Consider the following 16599-nt stretch of genomic DNA (forward strand, 5'->3'; position numbering starts at 1 on the left):
CCCGAAGCTTGTGTAAGCATTCAGTGAATTCACGTAGGTCCCTAAAAATTTTGGACTTGTCCATGGACAGTGCATCGCATGACGCTTGCATTGATTACGGCCACCTCCTTAGCTGAGGTTCAGGGGCCAGAGAATGCGATATTCATTCACTGCGCCGTGTGTAACCTCCCCCTCCTTGACAATGAATCGCTCCAGTAGGGACACAACGTTGCTGTTGTGGTGTAGCCAATTGACTATCCATTTCAATTACCGAGATGCGGGGTTCCAACTTGCAGGCCTCGCTCCTTCACTTGGACTTGGTGAAAGCCCTGCCTTGCCAGCACGGATGTAGTAGTAGTGTGCGACACTAGGATTTAAGCTCCAAGACCACGGATTGGCTAGGAGATGAGACGTGGGCAAGAAACCGAGGAATATCTTCTGCCCGATGTCGTATGAACCAGCAATTTTAAATAAATGCAGGCTCGACTGACTGTGCATTGACCAGAGGGAGACGAAGAGAGACACAAAACAGAAAAAAAAAAAAAAAAAAAGAGAGGCAGTGGCGATAGCACCAGTACATATAACTAGCAAAGAAGATCGACGGTTCGAGGAGGGGCAGCTCTGATCACGATCCGCCCAGACCCATCAACTAACACTCCTACAAATAACTAGAGCGGGTTTGTATATAGACTACCCCCCCTTACTCTTCTTCTACTTCCCCTTTTCATCTTCAAAGCAGCGCAGATTAACCAAGACAAGGAAGGGAAAAGCTGCGCTCTGCAAAGTCCACTCATACAGCATAATGGCGTCCAAAAGCACGAGCACGACGGACCACGGCAAGCTGGAGACCGTCCCCTTCTTCATCAACGGGAAAGATGTCTTGGGCAGCAAGACCTTTGATGTCTCGAATCCGGCCACGGGCAAAGTGGTCCACAAGTGCAGCAGCGCAGGCGAGGACGATGCCTTGGCCGCAGTCGACGCGGCGGCTAAGGCTCTCCCCGCCTGGAAGGCATTGCTGCCACCAAAGCGGCGCGAGATCCTTCTGAAGGCTGCAGAGGTCATGGAGAGGCGGCGGGAGGAGCTGGCGACTACGCATATGGAAGAGCTGGGGGTTCCCAGGCAATGGGCGGATTTCAACATCACGGTCGCCCAGAGCTTGATTCTCGACGCGGCCGGACGGCTTGTCGCGATTGAAGGCTCGATCCCCACGCCTCAAGACCCCAGCACGGGCGCTCTGGTGCTGAGAGAACCGTTTGGTGTGGTTCTGGCGATAGCCCCATGGTCAGCTCGCGTCCACACTCATTCATCCGTTTATCGATGGTTATCGATAAGCTTGCTGCTCTAGAGGAGAGAAGACTAATGTGTGTTTGGAATAGGAATGCTCCCTACATCCTTGGGACCCGGTCTGTCGTCTTTCCCCTGGCGGCTGGGAACACTGTTGTCTTCAAGCCCAGCGAGTTCTGCCCCAAGACCATGCGGGGCATCTGCTCTGTGCTTGCAGAGGCTGGTCTGCCAGAGGGAGTGCTCAACATGATCGTCCATGAGCCGGCTAACGCTGCAGCCGTGACCGCCTCGCTGATCGCTCACGACCACATCAAGAAGGTAAATTTCACGGGCTCCACCATAGTTGGCCGAATCATCGGCAAGCTTGCCGGCCAGAACCTCAAGCCTGTGCTTCTCGAGCTGGGCGGCAAGGCTCCTGCTATCGTTTGCGAGGATGCCAATCTGGATCTTGCCGCCCAGCAGTGCACACTCGGCGCCTTCCTCAACTCGGGACAGATCTGCATGAGCACGGAGAAGATCATCGTGCACAAGACTGTGGCCGCTGAGTTCGAGAAGAAGTTCGCCGAGTTTACCAAGAAGATCTTCCCGGCAACCGCCGATGCGCCCGTGCTCATCACTCAGCCTGCGGTGGAGAAGAATAAAAAGCTCCTTCGAGATGCCACGGGCAAAGGAGCGACTCTGCTGCACGGAGACTTCGAGGCGGCCGAGTCTTCAGCCACCCGCCTGCGCCCCGTTATAATCAAAGGCATTACGGCCGAGATGGATCTGTACCGCACGGAATCCTTTGGTCCCTCGGTGGCGCTGTATGAGTTCGAGAGTGACGAAGAGGCGCTGCGGATCGCCAACGACACCGAGTATGGCCTGTCGTCGGCAGTGTTCACAGAGGACCTCAGGAGAGGTCTGCGACTGGCCAAGGGAATCGAGACTGGGGCTTGCCACATCAACTCGATGAGCGTTCACGACGAAGCCGCCCTGCCGCACGGTGGCGCGAAGGCCTCGGGCTTTGGCAGGTTCAACGCTAGCATTGGCTTGGACGATTGGGTACGGACGAAGACAATCACGTACCAGTACTAGGTTCACCAAGAAGAAGTGTGAGGCGAGAGAAACTAAGCCCGGCAACAGGGGCCGACTGGGGAAACACAGGAGCACGAAAAAGGGGGTTCGGTCCAATGATGAGGTTGTGATAGTGGCGTGAGTTTGGCGTCAGAAAGCTGCAGATGGTGGAGAATTCAAGGCTTACTGGCGGCAGCCACCTGCGGCTTACTTCTCTTCTGCAGTCGATCCGTACCAAGCATGCGACAGGTCAGATCTCGTCTATCTCGTTTATGCGAAGTGAGTGCCAGATCGGCCCGTCGACTCGGATTGGTTTTCATCTTTTCTTTTTCTTCTTCTTGGGGGGAGTGTTTCTTTTTCCGTTTCCCAGCTTCCCTTACTATCGCCACGTCAGCCAAAATCACGGGTGTCCTTGGGTATGCAAAGTGCAAACCGACACCACCCACACATCGCTGCTCCAGTCGACTTAGAGTATGTGAATTCTGGGCGATTTCTTGGGGGAAACGTGGACACGGAGTGTTCATGTTCTGGCTTGTGACTGTATACAGGTAGACAATCAAAAGCACTATCTTCTGCCTCATGCCGTGCTATGGAAAGTCGTCAGCCAAGCGTGAAAATGACCCAGTCGATTCTGAGCTCAATCTCACCCCGTTGCTCACGATGTTTTTGGCGGATCACGCATCGCCACATGAAAACTTACCTAGAATCAGAGTGAGCATAAACAGTCGGTCAGGAGCGACCACACCCAGTAACATGTACTTCGTTGGGCTTCACTATGGGATTCTAACCAGGCAACAAGCACGGTGATGATTACGTTCCAATATTGGCCAAAACTTCTGGATCCATCCATCCAGCTAGCCAGCCAGCCAGTCACTCAGCCTTGCCCTTCTGCGCATCGGGTAGGACTTGAACAGATGAAAGTCTGCCGGAAGACTAGAACCCGTGTCATGGATACAAGAACAAGCCCCTTTGATTCGAAAAAATTGAGGACCACAACAGCTGAGAAGCGGAAGAGCAGGTTTAGTCCCGGGCGCCAACAAGCCACAGTTCCATCATTGCTTCTGTGTGCATAAGGGCACGGTGCCGAATGGTGCCGAATGTGTTCCGCGGGGACCCGGTCAGGTTTTGTGTAAGATCATATGCTTGTGAAGATGATGAGCACTTGTCCGTGGTGTGATAATCTCTTGGAGTTTGGCTTCGCTACAACTCTCTGGGGGGTTGGACCAAAGAGAGAGAGAGAGAGAGAGAGAGAGAGAGAATAAGGGCTAGAGAACTCAAACAATCGAGTGTAGACTAAATCCCCCTCCCTTCCTCCGGCTTCTCCATACGGCCCAGGACTGAAATGGACCTTCAATTGTGACATGGACATCTCTGGCATGACTAGTACATTGTCTCGAGTAGATTGGTATCCTGAAGCTATGTCCACGCCGGTGCTTTCTACTCCACATCAAGAGCCTTCGTGCTGGCACTGTAGATCGGTGCTACCTGGTGCCTACATCAACCCAGGTGGGCCAAAGCCTCAGCAGACCACGCGTGCACCGCGCAGGTACGTATGCAGAACCATCCCTAGTGTGTGTGGGGAGAGAGAGCATTAATAGCTTCTTATTCACTGCAGGTGACGAAGCACAAGCTCGACATGTTCCTTTTTAAACTAGCGAAGCAGCACTCTGAGAGTGAGCGACTGGAGGGTGGATCGTGTAGCCGCCCCCTTCTCTCACATCCCGAATCCATTCGGAATTTGTCTTCATACATACAGTGCAGCTGGGACTGCTATATTTCAAACACCATCCGTCTGTATACTGAGATCTTTCTCTGCTACCCTGGAGTTCATCAGCCGACAGGACTTCAGACCCGCCTACCCGTCCGTCCCGGTACGAGCATATTTTTATAGACAACTATATACTTTTGAAAACCTTTGCATCATCGTGCAAGACAGTCCGACGTCTCACGGTCATGGAGCCTGACCTCAACAACATGTCTCCTGGCTGGCTCAAGCCATGGAACTTCGTCATTGGGTTACCTATCCTGGTGAGGTTCAACTTGGGCACTGGCCCTTCCCTCTCCCCTCTCCCCTCTTCCCAACCCCCCCCCCCCCCAACAGATCAAAGGCACATAGAAGTTCAGCTAACCAGAAACGTGCCCACCCACAGGCCGCCGTCGTGGCCCTGTGTCAGTTCCTGTACAATATCTACTTCCACCCACTGGCACAATTTCCTGGGCCAGTCCTCTACCGCGGCTCTCATCTCCCCAAGATTATACAGCAGATCAGGGGCACTGTGCACGAGAAGATGCTCGAGCTCCACGAGCAGTATGGGCCTGTCGTCCGCCTTGCCCCCAACGAGCTGACCTACACGTCGGCTACTGCGCTGCGGGAGATCTACGGGAACCGTGGCGGCAAGAAATCGATGCCCCCTCAGTCGACCCTGGGCAAGCACGACCAGAAGATGTTTGGGGCCACTGCCTTCCTCTGGCTCGAGTCGCATACCGAGCACCTCCGCCACCGCAGGGTCCTCGCCACGTCCTTCTCCGAGACCTCGCTCAGAGCGCAGCAGCCCATCATCCTGGGCTATGCGGAGCTCCTCACCAAGAAGCTCGGCGAGCGCGCCTCGAGGGGCGAGGTGGTGGACCTGTGGGCCTGGTTCAACTACCTCACGTTTGATGTGATTGGGGACCTGACGTTTGGAGAGCCGTTCGGCTGCGTCAAGGACGGCCAGTTCCACCCCTGGATCTCCTTCATCTTCTCCAACCTGACGAACATGATGTACGCCCAGATGGTCACCACGATGGGGTACCTCGGGGCGTTTATCGAGATGCTGGTCCCCAGGAAGGTCTGGGCCGAGGCCATATCGCACGCCCAGGCGACAAGAGACAAGGTCGACAGGCGCCTGGCTCGGAAGACGGACCGACCAGACTTTGTCACAGGCTTCATGAAGTACATCAACAAGCCCGGCGGCATCACGTCCAACGAGCTGTATGCGGACTCCAACATCTTCCTGATGGCCGGCTCCGAGACGTCAGCCACCCTGCTGGCCGCGGCTGTCTACTACCTCCTCCGCAGCCCAGACAAGCTCCGCAAGCTCGAGGCGGAGATCCGCGGGACGTTCACGCGCGAGGAAGAAATCGATTTCTCCTCGGTGAGCAGGCTGCCGTACCTCGTCGCCGTCATCAACGAGGCCCTGCGGATCCACCCCTCCTTGCCCGCCGGGGTCAACCGGACCGTTCCGCCAGGCGGCGCGGTCATAGACGGCAGGCTCGTCGCCGAGGGCACAATCCTCCAGGTCCCTCACTGGGCGGCGTTCCACCTCGACGCCAACTTTCGGGACCCCTGGGCTTTCGTCCCCGAGAGGTGGCTCGAGCCGTGCCCGGCGCGGTTCGTCGACGACAACAAGGACGTGTTCCAGCCCTTTAGTTATGGCCAGCGCAATTGCATCGGCCGCAGCCTGGCCTACATGGAGGCCAAGATCACCCTGTCCAGGCTGATCATGGTCTTCGACATGGAACTCATGCCCGAGAGTGCCGACTGGAGCAGGCAGAAGGTGTTCCTGCTGTGGGAAAAAAGGCCTCTGTACGTGCGACTCACGCAGCGGTCTGAGGGAGGCAACCTGTCTCGAGCGTAGTCAAGGTATAGGGAAGTGTACACATTGTTTGGGGGAGAAACTGAGGGGACAGACTGTTAAGCTTTTGGTGCGGCTTTACGTTTATGGAAGGAGAAGGAGTGGTGGTGGTGGTAGTTGGTAGTAGTTGGTGATAAGTTGGTGGTGATTGATTAGTGACAGTAGTAAATACAGTAGTAACTAGCTAGTGGTGGTACCACTATGGTACAGTAGTAGTACGCAGTAGCAGAGGTTGTGCCATTTTTGTTAGTGGTCAGGGCCACCCCTGGTATCCCCAGAATCTGGGGTCCCCGAAAGAACCTCGGCATATCAGCAGCCATTTCTCCTCCATCACAAGCTTCATCTTGAACACCAACTATCCGCCCTCGAGAGACCGACCGTCTCTGTTAGAGGTGCAGACAGTTGACAGCTGATAGCCAGATTCTGTTGTTGAGCTCAGCATACATACACGCACACAGAAAGACATAAACATACCTCTCTGTCTTTGGAAAGCACACTTCCAAGAGCCTCTCTTTTTCGCATCGCACGCTGCCGACAGCCGTTGTTGCTCATCTGCGGCAGGCACGCCTGCATCCTCCTCCTCCTCCTCCCTCTCCTCCTCCTTGTCGCCGTCTGTTCCCATGCTTCTCTAATGACTAGTCCGTCCTTCGCCCAAGCCCAGGCCCGCCTGGCCGAGCGCCGCGCCGCCCGCGAAGCCCAGTCTCGAGCCCGCGTCGCCGCCGACCAGTCCGCCTCCCGTCTGCGCTCGCAGCTCGCCTCCAACCGCTCGCCCCTCCTCCGCGCTTTCGGCGGCCGCGCACTGTCCTTATGGGACAGCCTTTCGTCACGCGAGGGAACGAGGCCTGCCTTCCGCGTGGGGCAGGTCGACGCCGAGCTCCTGGACGAGGAGCTGCTGACCCTGCTGCAGGAGCAGGTGGGGGATGCGCTCAAGTATATTGGTGGCGTGGGCAGCACACTGAAGGATGACTGGGCCCAGGAAATCCTGCTGGTGCTGCGGGCCGTCCTGTTCAAGCTGACGGTTTGGGACCACGACGCCACGTATGGTGCTGCCCTGCAGAACCTACGATACACAGACGCTAGACACCAGGGGCCCGTGACGATCCCGCCGTCGAGGGTACAGAAGACGCTGTACGGGCTAGTCACAGTGGGTGGGGGGTATGCATGGACGAGGCTGGAAGGCTGGCTGCTCCAGCAGGACAACGGATATGAGGAGCCGCACCCCAGGGTCAAGAGACTGCGGAGGCTCACATCCGCGGCCGAGTCTGTCCATGCCGGGGCAGCCTTCGTGTCCTTCCTGGTCTTCCTGCTGCACGGCCGCTACAGGACGCTGCTGGATAGGATCCTACGCATGAGGCTGGCGCCGCCCACCAGCCAGGTCAGCCGGGAGGTCTCGTTTGAGTATCTCAACCGGCAGCTGGTCTGGCACGCATTCACAGAGTTCCTGCTGTTCGTGCTGCCGCTCATCGGCATCAACAAATGGCGGAGGTGGCTCACGAGGGCGTGGCGCAAGACTAAGAGGGCTATCTCGAGCAGCGCCGCCACCGACGGCGAGCCCGGCGAAAAACGGGGCGAGTACTCTTTCCTGCCGGAGCGGACCTGCGCCATCTGCTACCAAGACCAAAACACGGCGTCGACAGAGCAGGAGATCCTAGCAGCCGCCGCGTCAAGCGGTGTCGTCGGCTCGGCACAGACCGACATCACGAACCCCTACGAGACGATCCCCTGCGGTTGCGTGTATTGCTTCGTATGTCTTGCCACGCGGATCGAGGGCGAGGACGGCGAGGGGTGGACATGTCTCCGCTGCGGAGAGGTGGCCAAGGAGTGCAGGCCATGGAGCGGAGATGTGCTGGAGCCGCCTGGAAAGTCACCATCCAACAGCCACAACAAGGCGGTCATGTTTGCAGACGACGTCAAGGCGGACGACGACCCGTCAGACACGGAGACAACATCACATGCCGAATATGTTGATGCTGTGGATGAACTGGAGGGTGTTGCCAGTGCCAGTGCCCGAGACAGGAGCAGCGATGGCTCAGCGGACGGAGACTCGGAGGAGTACGATGAGGAGGAAAGCGAGCTTGGTGACGATCTCGACGACGACGGATTCTGATGTCATTGGTGGACAGGACACAGCTGGAAGGACAAACAAGGTGCACGAAATCTTGTACCATACGTATACTACGCATACACTCGTACCCCCAGATCGATACCCCCGGAATGGCCTGATAAACTGCTTTCCGCCTTCACACTTCTTATCTTTTATCGTGCTAGTGAAGTAGTCTTCCCATCTCCAATTGGCATTCTCCTTGCGACCCCATGGACTCCTGCCGAGGTAGTGAGAGAATATGCTGTCTTTTATTTTCCATTAGACAAAAAGAAGAAAAAGAGAATCAGGAAGAAAAAGGTAAAAGGTGACGCCGGCCAGTTAAATGGCCTCGGCAGCAAGCACCCGAAACAGAGGATGCACGCTAAAAATAAATAGAAAGAAAATTGATGGGTTGAATAATTGAGAATTAGCTGGCTGACGAATGTGAGAGGGCATGAACTGGTTGGTGCGGTTGTGTGAACTTCTAAGCTTATCATGTATTTCAAATCGAACAAATTGACGTTGACTTGAACACAGAAGAGGAACGCAAGATGTGTATGTTTATAGTCAAAGGGTTAGTACAGCAACGAGGCCATCCGAATTCAAGACGATTAGTGGTCAACAGTGCACCGGCACGCGTACTATAGCACCTTGAGGGCAGGTTAGAGGTGCTATCAACAGGGTACAAGGGTACAAACGTACCACTGTACAAAAGCTACAACAGCCATTGGAATCTTCGGTACATGCCATTTTCAGGGTCCACCCGCCAGCGCAACAACGGACCATCACGTCTTGTCTCGCATTGACTACGAACCCCCCACACCCACTCTGAACCTCCAGTCTCATGGGATGTCCCCTCTGCCCCTCCTCTGCAGACCCTGAAGAAAAAGAAAAAGGAAAAAAAAAAACCCCCCCAGACCCCTCCTTCTCCTCCTCTCCTCCCGGCTCATTGATAATGCGCCCTCTCGAGCTTTAGCATCGCCTGCGGAGGTCGACGACCATAGACAACTTCCGCGTCCCCGACATGCCCTCCTTCTTCTCCTTCGAGCAAGGCAACGAGTCGCGATCCCGCTTCCCTACAGGCGAGGCTTCACCCCTCCTCGGTCGCTTTCGTGCTGTCCCGCGCGACGGCCGTTCCAACCGCCGCGGGAGCTTGGGCCTGCTGACCCACTCGTCCTGGCGCAACAGCGTGCACATCGGTCATGGCTACGGCGCCCTGATCTCGGCCGGCCTGGACGACGAGGCGGCCAGCAGCGACGACGATGAATTTGACGACGAGACGAGACCGGCATGGGTCAGGTGGTGCAGGAGGCAGTGGAGGGCGGTAGACGAGCTCTGGATCAACCCGAAGCAGACCACCGTGAACAAGGTTGCCCGTGTCTGGTGGTCGCGCTGGGCCGTCCTGGTCGTGCTGCCCGCCGTCCTAGCCGTCGGCTGGTGCGCGATCCCCTTCCCGCAGTACCCGCTGGGGGACGACGAGGACTGGGACGGCCATAACAAGCCTGGCGGCGGTGGCGACGGCCGGCGTCGGACGCCTGGGCACGGCGAGGCCAAGGTTGAGGTCAACTTCTGGTTCTTCGTCTTCGTCTACTATGCCTTCTACAACCTGACGGCCCTGGTGTGGATCACAAAGGTGTTCAACCTGTACAGCTTGAATTGGTGGCCGTCTGCCCTTGGGTTCCCGCTGACCATCTGCCTGATCGCAACCCTCGGCACCGCCGGCCCCATCGTGCTGTACCACATTCCCGAGGCCAACTTCCTGACGACCCACAACACCGTCTGGATCAGCTGGACCTTCTGCATCATGGCCATGCCCGTCATGATTGCCTCGTGCATTCTCCTCACCAGGGAGCGGCACATGGGTCTGCGCCATTCGCTTTCCGAGACCCAGCGCATCTTCACCTCCTCCTGGTGGACGGGCGAGGATGACGGGCCTGACCTGAGGGCGAACGGGCGGCGACAGCAGCAGCAGCAGCAACAGCAGCGGCGGCGGCGGGCCGAGGACCTATGGGGAAACCTTGAGACCCCTGACATACAAGTCAACGGGCTAGGGGTGGCAGATCACGCTGCGCCCCGGCGCGTTCCTGTCAGGCTGCGGCCCAGGTTCTTTCCGGCCAGCTTTGTGCGGTTCCTCTGGTTCTGCACGGCGCTGCTAATCGGCTTGCTTGCCTACGTGATAGGGGAGGCGTATGCGGAGGTCTACCTCCGCACCCTGCCCCATAGTTCACTCGACACCATAGTGTATGTGTACGGGTGGATCTTGACCGTCTACCTGCTCGACGGCCTGACCGGCTGGATTCTGGGCGGGAACCAGGGCGAGAGGGTGGGGAGCTACCCGTTGAGTTGGGTATTCAAACTGTGCGTACCGACTATACTACTCCCTTCTCTTCTTCCCCTCCCAGATGTTCGTGTGACGAGGCTAAAAGCAAAAAACAAAACCACCATTGTCTCTTTGTAGTTACTTCATGCTCACCTACCAGACATATGTGCGCGCCCTGTACGCCCGCCTGCGGTCACCGCAGCAGTTCATCCTGCTGCAGGTGCTCTCCTCCTCCGGGCTCATCATCCTCACCCCCATCCTGCTGTCGGCCCCTTTCCATTGGGTACTCACCGTGCTCGGCATGAACGGCCAGTCCTATGCCGCCTACCAGAAGATAGGGGTGCGCAATGTCTTCATCCGGTTCCTGGCCGAGAACACCAGCATGCTGTGTTTCCTGGGCTCCGTGGTCGTCCTGCACTTTGGCGCCAACAAGGACGTCTACCCTTACTTCTCCTTTGACGAGGACCCCTCCAAGACGGGAGATCCGTACAACTATACCTTTGAGCTGACATTTTATGCCTCTGCCGTCACGTGGGCGTGTGAGCTCGTCGCGAGTTTCATCGTCGCAGGCCTCATCAGGTGGATCTATAAGGTGGACGTTGTGGCCGAGGGCAGTCTCGACTTGGCTGTCTGGCCAGAGCTGCTGCCGACGAGCGTGGTGGTTGTGTTGCATGTGTTACAGAACATGCTGTTCTCGATTGTGAGGTTGCAATTCCGGTGATTGGCAGGCTGCTGGCTTATAAGTGGCTGGCAACCTACAATGATAAGTTACTCCATATAGGTGTGGTCGAATGGCTCTCGTTGTTTTGGCCAAGGACTCTTTTGTCTCTGCTAGGGTCAAGCAAGGGGTGGATGGGGTGTAGAAGGGAAAGAAAATCCAACCTCCCCCCCCCCCCTCTCTCTCTTGCTTTCCGCCCCTTCTTCCCTTCTTTTCTATCCTTCTTCTTCCCCGGGTCACTGGGTCAGTTGGCCATATCACAGAGCACGTATTCCTGATAGATGTGTTGGCATTTTGCGGGAGTCCGTTGTTGTTCATTTGCTGCTGGCCTTTTCTCGGCCCTGTCGTTTGTTTTTCCTTTTTACTCCTCTTATGATTTTCTTAGCACCCCAACGCGAGGTAATGCAAGCACAAGCGCTTAGAATTAGGTACCTTAGCATCATGATACCCCGAGGGGAGAAGAGATAATGTACGAGGTGGTTCTGTGCATAAGAGACATTGTGTTGAACCATAACATTGTCAATCTGCATATGCAGGTTTCACTCTATAAGCCGCTTTTGGTTGTCGTGCTAGACATGGGGGAAAGGGAGACAGACTTTCTTCCTTTTTCCTTCTCTGCGAACGATGACGATCACTGTCTCGGCGAACACTGGGACTAGGAAACTTTTATGCATGGGCGGCACATCGGGGCTGCTATCTACACACACACACACACTCTCTCTCTCTGTCCCAGACGCCAAAAGCCCGAGAGTGAAAAAGAGTTGTCTTGTAATGTTGCACGCCGATGTATCATTAGGCAGGAATGAATGAAACCAAGGCTTGCTTGCCCATCGAATGGCGTAATCCGGAAAGTTGTATCTGCAGCCACACACCACCACAACATGCGGCTTACGCCGACGAACCCCTTTGGCGGCGGAGGCGATCGGCATACGCCTCTCATGTAGTTCCCGATGCAGCCACCGGGTCCATGTACGAACTAATTTCTCACAAGAAAGAGAGAGAGGCGGAGATAAAGAGCTTGCTCACACAATCTCCACGTTTGCCATGGCTGAACAGAAACTCAAGGAAGAGCAGGTGAGGCACACGCCTTCTTTATAGTATCTCTTCCTCTTTTCTCTTGTACCGCTCCGAATCAAAAGGTGGCCCGGCTCAGAGGATCCGTCCCAATCAACGGTGCCGGCGCTATGTCGGGAGATCCACCGAGCGAGCCAAACATCACCATCATGTGTGCCGATGCCACTTGGTAAGGGCGTGGAGGCTGACTTGGGGGCAAGAAGAGTAGAGAAGGAGAGAAAGGAGGCGCGAGGAAGAGATTGCCTGTAGTATGTTACAACGAGTAACTAAGAAGTGCCATGTACGCATGTATACCTGTACAGGTCCAACTGCATCCCGAGTTGCCGGTCTGGCTTTGAGGTTCACATGCTGATTTATGCTCTGTCGGGACTGGTCTTGGGAGAGGCGAGAAAGAGATATTGGATGGGAAGACTGGCGGTGAGATTTTAGATGGGTGGCATCTAGCGACGTCGGTCATGGGCGGGATGGGCTGCCTGGGCGAGTCATACCACCGTGATATGTGCAGAGAGGTAGAGAGAGCAAGAGAAGAAAAGACCCAGACCTGCTTGACTGACTGGCTAGTACTGCTACAGTACAGTTAGCTGCATGCATGACCTCTGGTCGGGTCTCAGCGAGGTTGTCCGGAGGCTGACGGTAAGCAAATAGGCAATCCGGGAAAAACCGACAAGAGGAAAAACAGGGCGCCACTCGAGGCTCTGTCAGGTACAGTTACTGTAATGGCTGACTGCTACTGTTGTTACGATGGGGGCTTGAAGGTCCACGGCCGGAGGACGAGAGAGAGAAGGAGGAGAAGAAGAAGAGAGCTAAGGGCGTGGGCGGATGATGCGAGTACGAGGCAGGGAGCACGCCACATGAAACAGGTGCGTCAGGGTGCGGGAATCCGTATTAGGCAATTTTGCTTTACAGGTTACTATACTGATCCACCCACTTCCACTCACATCGATGCTAGTAGGACTCTCTTCATATCGCAGTAGCAGCCTGGGTAAGCAAGCAGGCAAGCATGCATGCATGAAGTCACCCGTGCCGAATGGTTGGGCATTGATGCTAGCAGTAGCGCCATCTTGAGGGTGTGGAAATGAACAAGAGGTGCAAAAGTACGTAGGTAGATAGATAGGTTGGGTAGAGTGAGTAGGACGATGCTGATGATGCATATTTCTGCCTGTGGTTATGCAGCCAGTCGTAACAAGTAAGATGAATTACTATCCAAAAGTGCTTTGTGCTTGGAGCATTTGCTTGGCACCCTACAGTAAGCTTGGAGGGGTTGGAGGGGTACACTTCCAGGTGGCTGGTCTTATCGAGTCTTATCATGCTTATCGTAGCCAAGGGTGCCCCCCTTCTCAGTGCATAAATTTTTCTAAAATTTATTTCTTATAGGCGGGGTAATAGCACCTCATACTTGCTCAAAGACAAACACACAACATGTCTCTGTTGCCTACAGAACCTCTACCAAACACCCACCATCTACTGTGAAGTACATGATACGAGGTCTTTTTTTTTCTTCTTTCTCCCAGGGCCATGTAGATCTCTCCACCTCTGCTACTATGTACTATGTATATAGACATTTAACTTGTGACTTTAGAAGCAACATATGTGTATGTAGTACATGCCTAGAATGACACCAGCCGCATGCGCAGCCAGATGCTCGAAACTAAGGTATCCACCCAGTCCGGAAATTTCTTCTTCTTTTTCTTTGGTTCTTTTTCTTTCAATTTGGGTTTTTTTTTCTTGTCCCTCTCTTTTTCCTCTTCTTCTTTTCTCCTCCTGCCTATTCCCTATTCAGTTCCTTCCAAGGGGTGTGTTCCTTCCTTCTCCTTCCGCTTCCTCTTACCGTCTTGACTGAAATGAGAAACCATCCGGGACCATTTTGAGAGAAAGACGAACCCTACCAAGCTCACCTCTTCAAGCTTGCCACACGAGCACATAGAATATATTGATACAGTAGAAATCACCTGGTATGTTTCTCACAGAAGAGTGTCTGCTCTCTTTTCGTTCTCTCTCATCTTGTCCTACGTTACCATGGTACTTGTCCGTACATGAGGCTGCTAGATCCATCCCATATAATCAGTAGCCACATGCCTGCGCAATGTACATGCAAGTAGTAGTGGTATGGAGCACGAGCAGAATATACACACACCCCCACCCCTACCTTCCCTATGTCGATACCCTTACCTTCCTTACCTTCCCTTCCCTTCCTAACCCAAAGCTCCTTCCCTTGCCTTGGCTCTGCCGTGGGGCCCGCCCCGCCCTGGCCTCGTCTTTTGCCTTTGTCCTCCTCTCCCGCTTCGCCTCCAGAACGATATCTTCCCACCTCCTTTGCCCGCTGGACATTTGCTAGTGGGGAGCAAGTATCATGTCAGGTCGTACTACCACCACAGTACTGGTCTAGCAACGATACGTAGTCGGGCCTTGCTGCAGGATTTACTTGTTCAGTCACTCACTCACACACTGGCTCCCAGGCTGTCTCTCCATTTGTTATTAGTATTATTACCATTATTATCTTCAAAGCGTTGACGCACACCCCCGTCGTCACCACCACCACCTCGTCCTCCTCCAGGGCCCCCCTCCCCCAGGCACCCCCTACAGTATCAGGCTCCTACAGCGTCTGCACTGCACTGCACTGCACCGCAACGCTACACACACAGGCAGTGCGCGCCAACAATTTTTCCCGATAACCACCGCTGCTGGTTCTCTCACCACACCCTCTCTCCCCCCGTCCTGCCCCTCCTGTCCCTCTTTCTTCTCCCTTCTTCCTTTCTCCTCTCCTCTTCCTTTCCCCCTTCCTTTCTTCTCCTCCTTCTTCAACATGACATCAACCTCTGAACCTCAGGGCAATCTGGCCACTACATCCGCTGCCTCTGAGCCTGCCGCCACCGCCACTGCCCAACATGCCTCGCGAGGACAGTCCACCTCCTCCTCCTCCACCGCCGCCGAACTCGCCAGTGCAAAGATAAGCCTGGAGAAGTCCCTCCGCCGCTTCCCCGACTTCCCCATTCCCGGCATTAACTTCCTGGATATCATGCCATGGTTCCTCGACCCGAACGTCCACGCCACCCTGCTCCGCTCTCTCGAGCTCCAGCTCCAGCACTTCGGCACTGACGGCAACTCCATCAAGCCTGATGTCGTCGTCGGCCTTGACGCCCGCGGTTTCCTCTTCGGGCCCTCCCTTGCCCTGCGCCTTGGTGCTAGCTTCGTTCCCGTCCGGAAGCAGGGTAAGCTGCCCGGGCCCTGCGTCACCGCCCAGTACACCAAGGAGTACGGCGTCGACTATTTCCAAATGCAGGAGGGCTCTATCGCCAAGGGACAAAAGGTCCTCATCGTGGACGACATCATTGCTACTGGTATGGCACTTGTCACTCTTCCTTTCTTCTTCTCTTTACCCCTCCCTTCCCTCCCATTCACCTTGGAACATGTATCCGTTGGCTACTTTGCGGAGAAGCATGCTCTGGTCGACTGACAACTGACGACAAAAACAAACAGGTGGTTCTGCTGCAGCTGGAGGCGACCTCGTCAAGCAGCTCGGAGGCACCTTGATCGGCTACCTCTTCATCGTCGAGATTCCCTTCCTCAAGGGCCGCGACAAGCTCGACAATGTCCCGGTCGTGACCCTGCTCGACATCAACGAGTAAGAATCTTTTCTTACCTTTCTGGTCAATCACTCAAAAGATGATCTACCGTCGGCGCGGCAAAGATTATCCATTCGAGTCGAATCTTCTACGACAACACCAAGACCGCCTCCTCCCCCCTCCCCGGACAACGCTGAACATGAAAACACACACCCACATGCCCACTCATACAAGCACACCGACTCGGCCTGGTTGCTCCGTTCTACTGAGTCCGCTTTACTACCACACAAGCCTCGTTTCATCCGAGCTTCCCAGTCCTGGTACGCAAGAGTGGGATTTCAACAATCTCCCCAGGTCTGGTGATGGCCTGACTTGGATCAGCCCACCTTGTCTGCAGTCAATCATCATCACCCGCGGGAGCAATCCCCCACGCTTTGGTGGCGCAGTTACCTGTGGGAAGATCCAGACGGAGATTCAATTTTCAGTCAATACGATTTACACTTGGTCACTACGAATCTCCCTTTCCAATCCTGGTTCCTTCCCCTCTTCTTTTTTCTTATTCTGCTTTTAAACAAAAGTATGTATTTTCTAGCATCGAGATGGGCGTTGACGGTATCTGGAGGATATCACAACGAAAATCTTCATGCCTTAATCACATGGCTATGCCAACCGCCACCGCAGGATGGACGAGGGCGGATTCATGGAGGAAAGGGGCTGCTATCACGATAGACTCTCGAGGCACATAGGCCTTTCTCCATAATAGACCATATCGGGCCTCTACATCATTAGTAGTGAAGTAAGGTGCTTAAAAGAGCACATAAGAGATGCAATCACTTGTTCATGATAGCAGCAAGCACTGCCCTTAAGATATGGAGTGCGTGCGTGCGTGCGTGCGTGTAGATCCTGAGAGT

At 55.0% G+C, this 16599-nt stretch overlaps 7 protein-coding genes across 7 annotated transcripts; all 7 read left to right on the top strand.

The window, feature by feature from the left end:
* Positions 1–781: 781 nt before the first annotated feature.
* On the top strand, positions 782–2337 carry M406DRAFT_264825 (aldehyde dehydrogenase; the record flags this gene model as incomplete). The annotated part of the gene is made up of 2 exons (XM_040917697.1): positions 782–1260; positions 1356–2337. 2 exons carry the CDS (start codon positions 782–784, stop codon positions 2335–2337), a joined length of 1461 nt encoding a protein of 486 aa, XP_040773135.1.
* A 1953-nt stretch (positions 2338–4290) lies between these two features.
* M406DRAFT_341439 (cytochrome P450) lies at positions 4291–5933 on the top strand (the record flags this gene model as incomplete). Its single annotated transcript, XM_040921662.1, has 2 exons — positions 4291–4344; positions 4467–5933. 2 exons carry the CDS (start codon positions 4291–4293, stop codon positions 5931–5933), a joined length of 1521 nt encoding a protein of 506 aa, XP_040773136.1.
* A 640-nt stretch (positions 5934–6573) lies between these two features.
* Positions 6574–7857, top strand: M406DRAFT_228222 (uncharacterized protein; the record flags this gene model as incomplete). Its single annotated transcript, XM_040915787.1, has 1 exon — positions 6574–7857. A coding segment is annotated over one exon (1284 nt), but the record flags the coding sequence as incomplete, so codon positions are not given.
* Positions 7858–8847: 990 nt separating this feature from the next.
* Positions 8848–11578, top strand: M406DRAFT_280208 (uncharacterized protein). The gene is made up of 2 exons (XM_040918404.1): positions 8848–10371; positions 10472–11578. Exons 1-2 carry the CDS (start codon positions 9038–9040, stop codon positions 11052–11054), a joined length of 1917 nt encoding a protein of 638 aa, XP_040773138.1. The 5' UTR covers positions 8848–9037; the 3' UTR covers positions 11055–11578.
* A 517-nt stretch (positions 11579–12095) lies between these two features.
* On the top strand, positions 12096–12948 carry M406DRAFT_332550 (uncharacterized protein; the record flags this gene model as incomplete). The annotated part of the gene is made up of 5 exons (XM_040920755.1): positions 12096–12125; positions 12191–12294; positions 12428–12542; positions 12737–12758; positions 12881–12948. The coding sequence occupies 5 exons, from the start codon at positions 12096–12098 to the stop codon at positions 12946–12948; spliced, it is 339 nt and encodes a 112-aa protein (XP_040773139.1).
* A 1923-nt stretch (positions 12949–14871) lies between these two features.
* M406DRAFT_293798 (PRTase-like protein) lies at positions 14872–15751 on the top strand (the record flags this gene model as incomplete). The annotated part of the gene is made up of 2 exons (XM_040919098.1): positions 14872–15463; positions 15603–15751. Exons 1-2 carry the CDS (start codon positions 14929–14931, stop codon positions 15749–15751), a joined length of 684 nt encoding a protein of 227 aa, XP_040773140.1. The 5' UTR covers positions 14872–14928.
* Positions 15752–15874: 123 nt separating this feature from the next.
* On the top strand, positions 15875–16467 carry M406DRAFT_56505 (uncharacterized protein). Its single transcript, XM_040924575.1, has one exon. It carries the CDS (start codon positions 15906–15908, stop codon positions 16257–16259), a length of 354 nt encoding a protein of 117 aa, XP_040773141.1. The 5' UTR covers positions 15875–15905; the 3' UTR covers positions 16260–16467.
* Positions 16468–16599: the final 132 nt, after the last annotated feature.

The sequence above is a fragment of the Cryphonectria parasitica genome (genome assembly GCF_011745365.1).
Source record: "Cryphonectria parasitica EP155 unplaced genomic scaffold M406scaffold_7, whole genome shotgun sequence".
Taxonomy (NCBI): Eukaryota; Fungi; Ascomycota; class Sordariomycetes; order Diaporthales; family Cryphonectriaceae; genus Cryphonectria; species Cryphonectria parasitica.

Bases quoted from the DNA above. Each gene is read 5' to 3' on its own strand.
- M406DRAFT_280208 (XM_040918404.1), top strand. From the start codon at position 9,038: ATGCCCTCCTTCTTCTCCTTCGAGCAAGGCAACGAGTCGCGATCCCGC. The intron at 10,372-10,471 runs GTGCGTACCGAC...GTCTCTTTGTAG, and splicing joins TTGAGTTGGGTATTCAAACT to TTACTTCATGCTCACCTACC.
- M406DRAFT_56505 (XM_040924575.1), top strand. From the start codon at position 15,906: ATGCCCACTCATACAAGCACACCGACTCGGCCTGGTTGCTCCGTTCTA.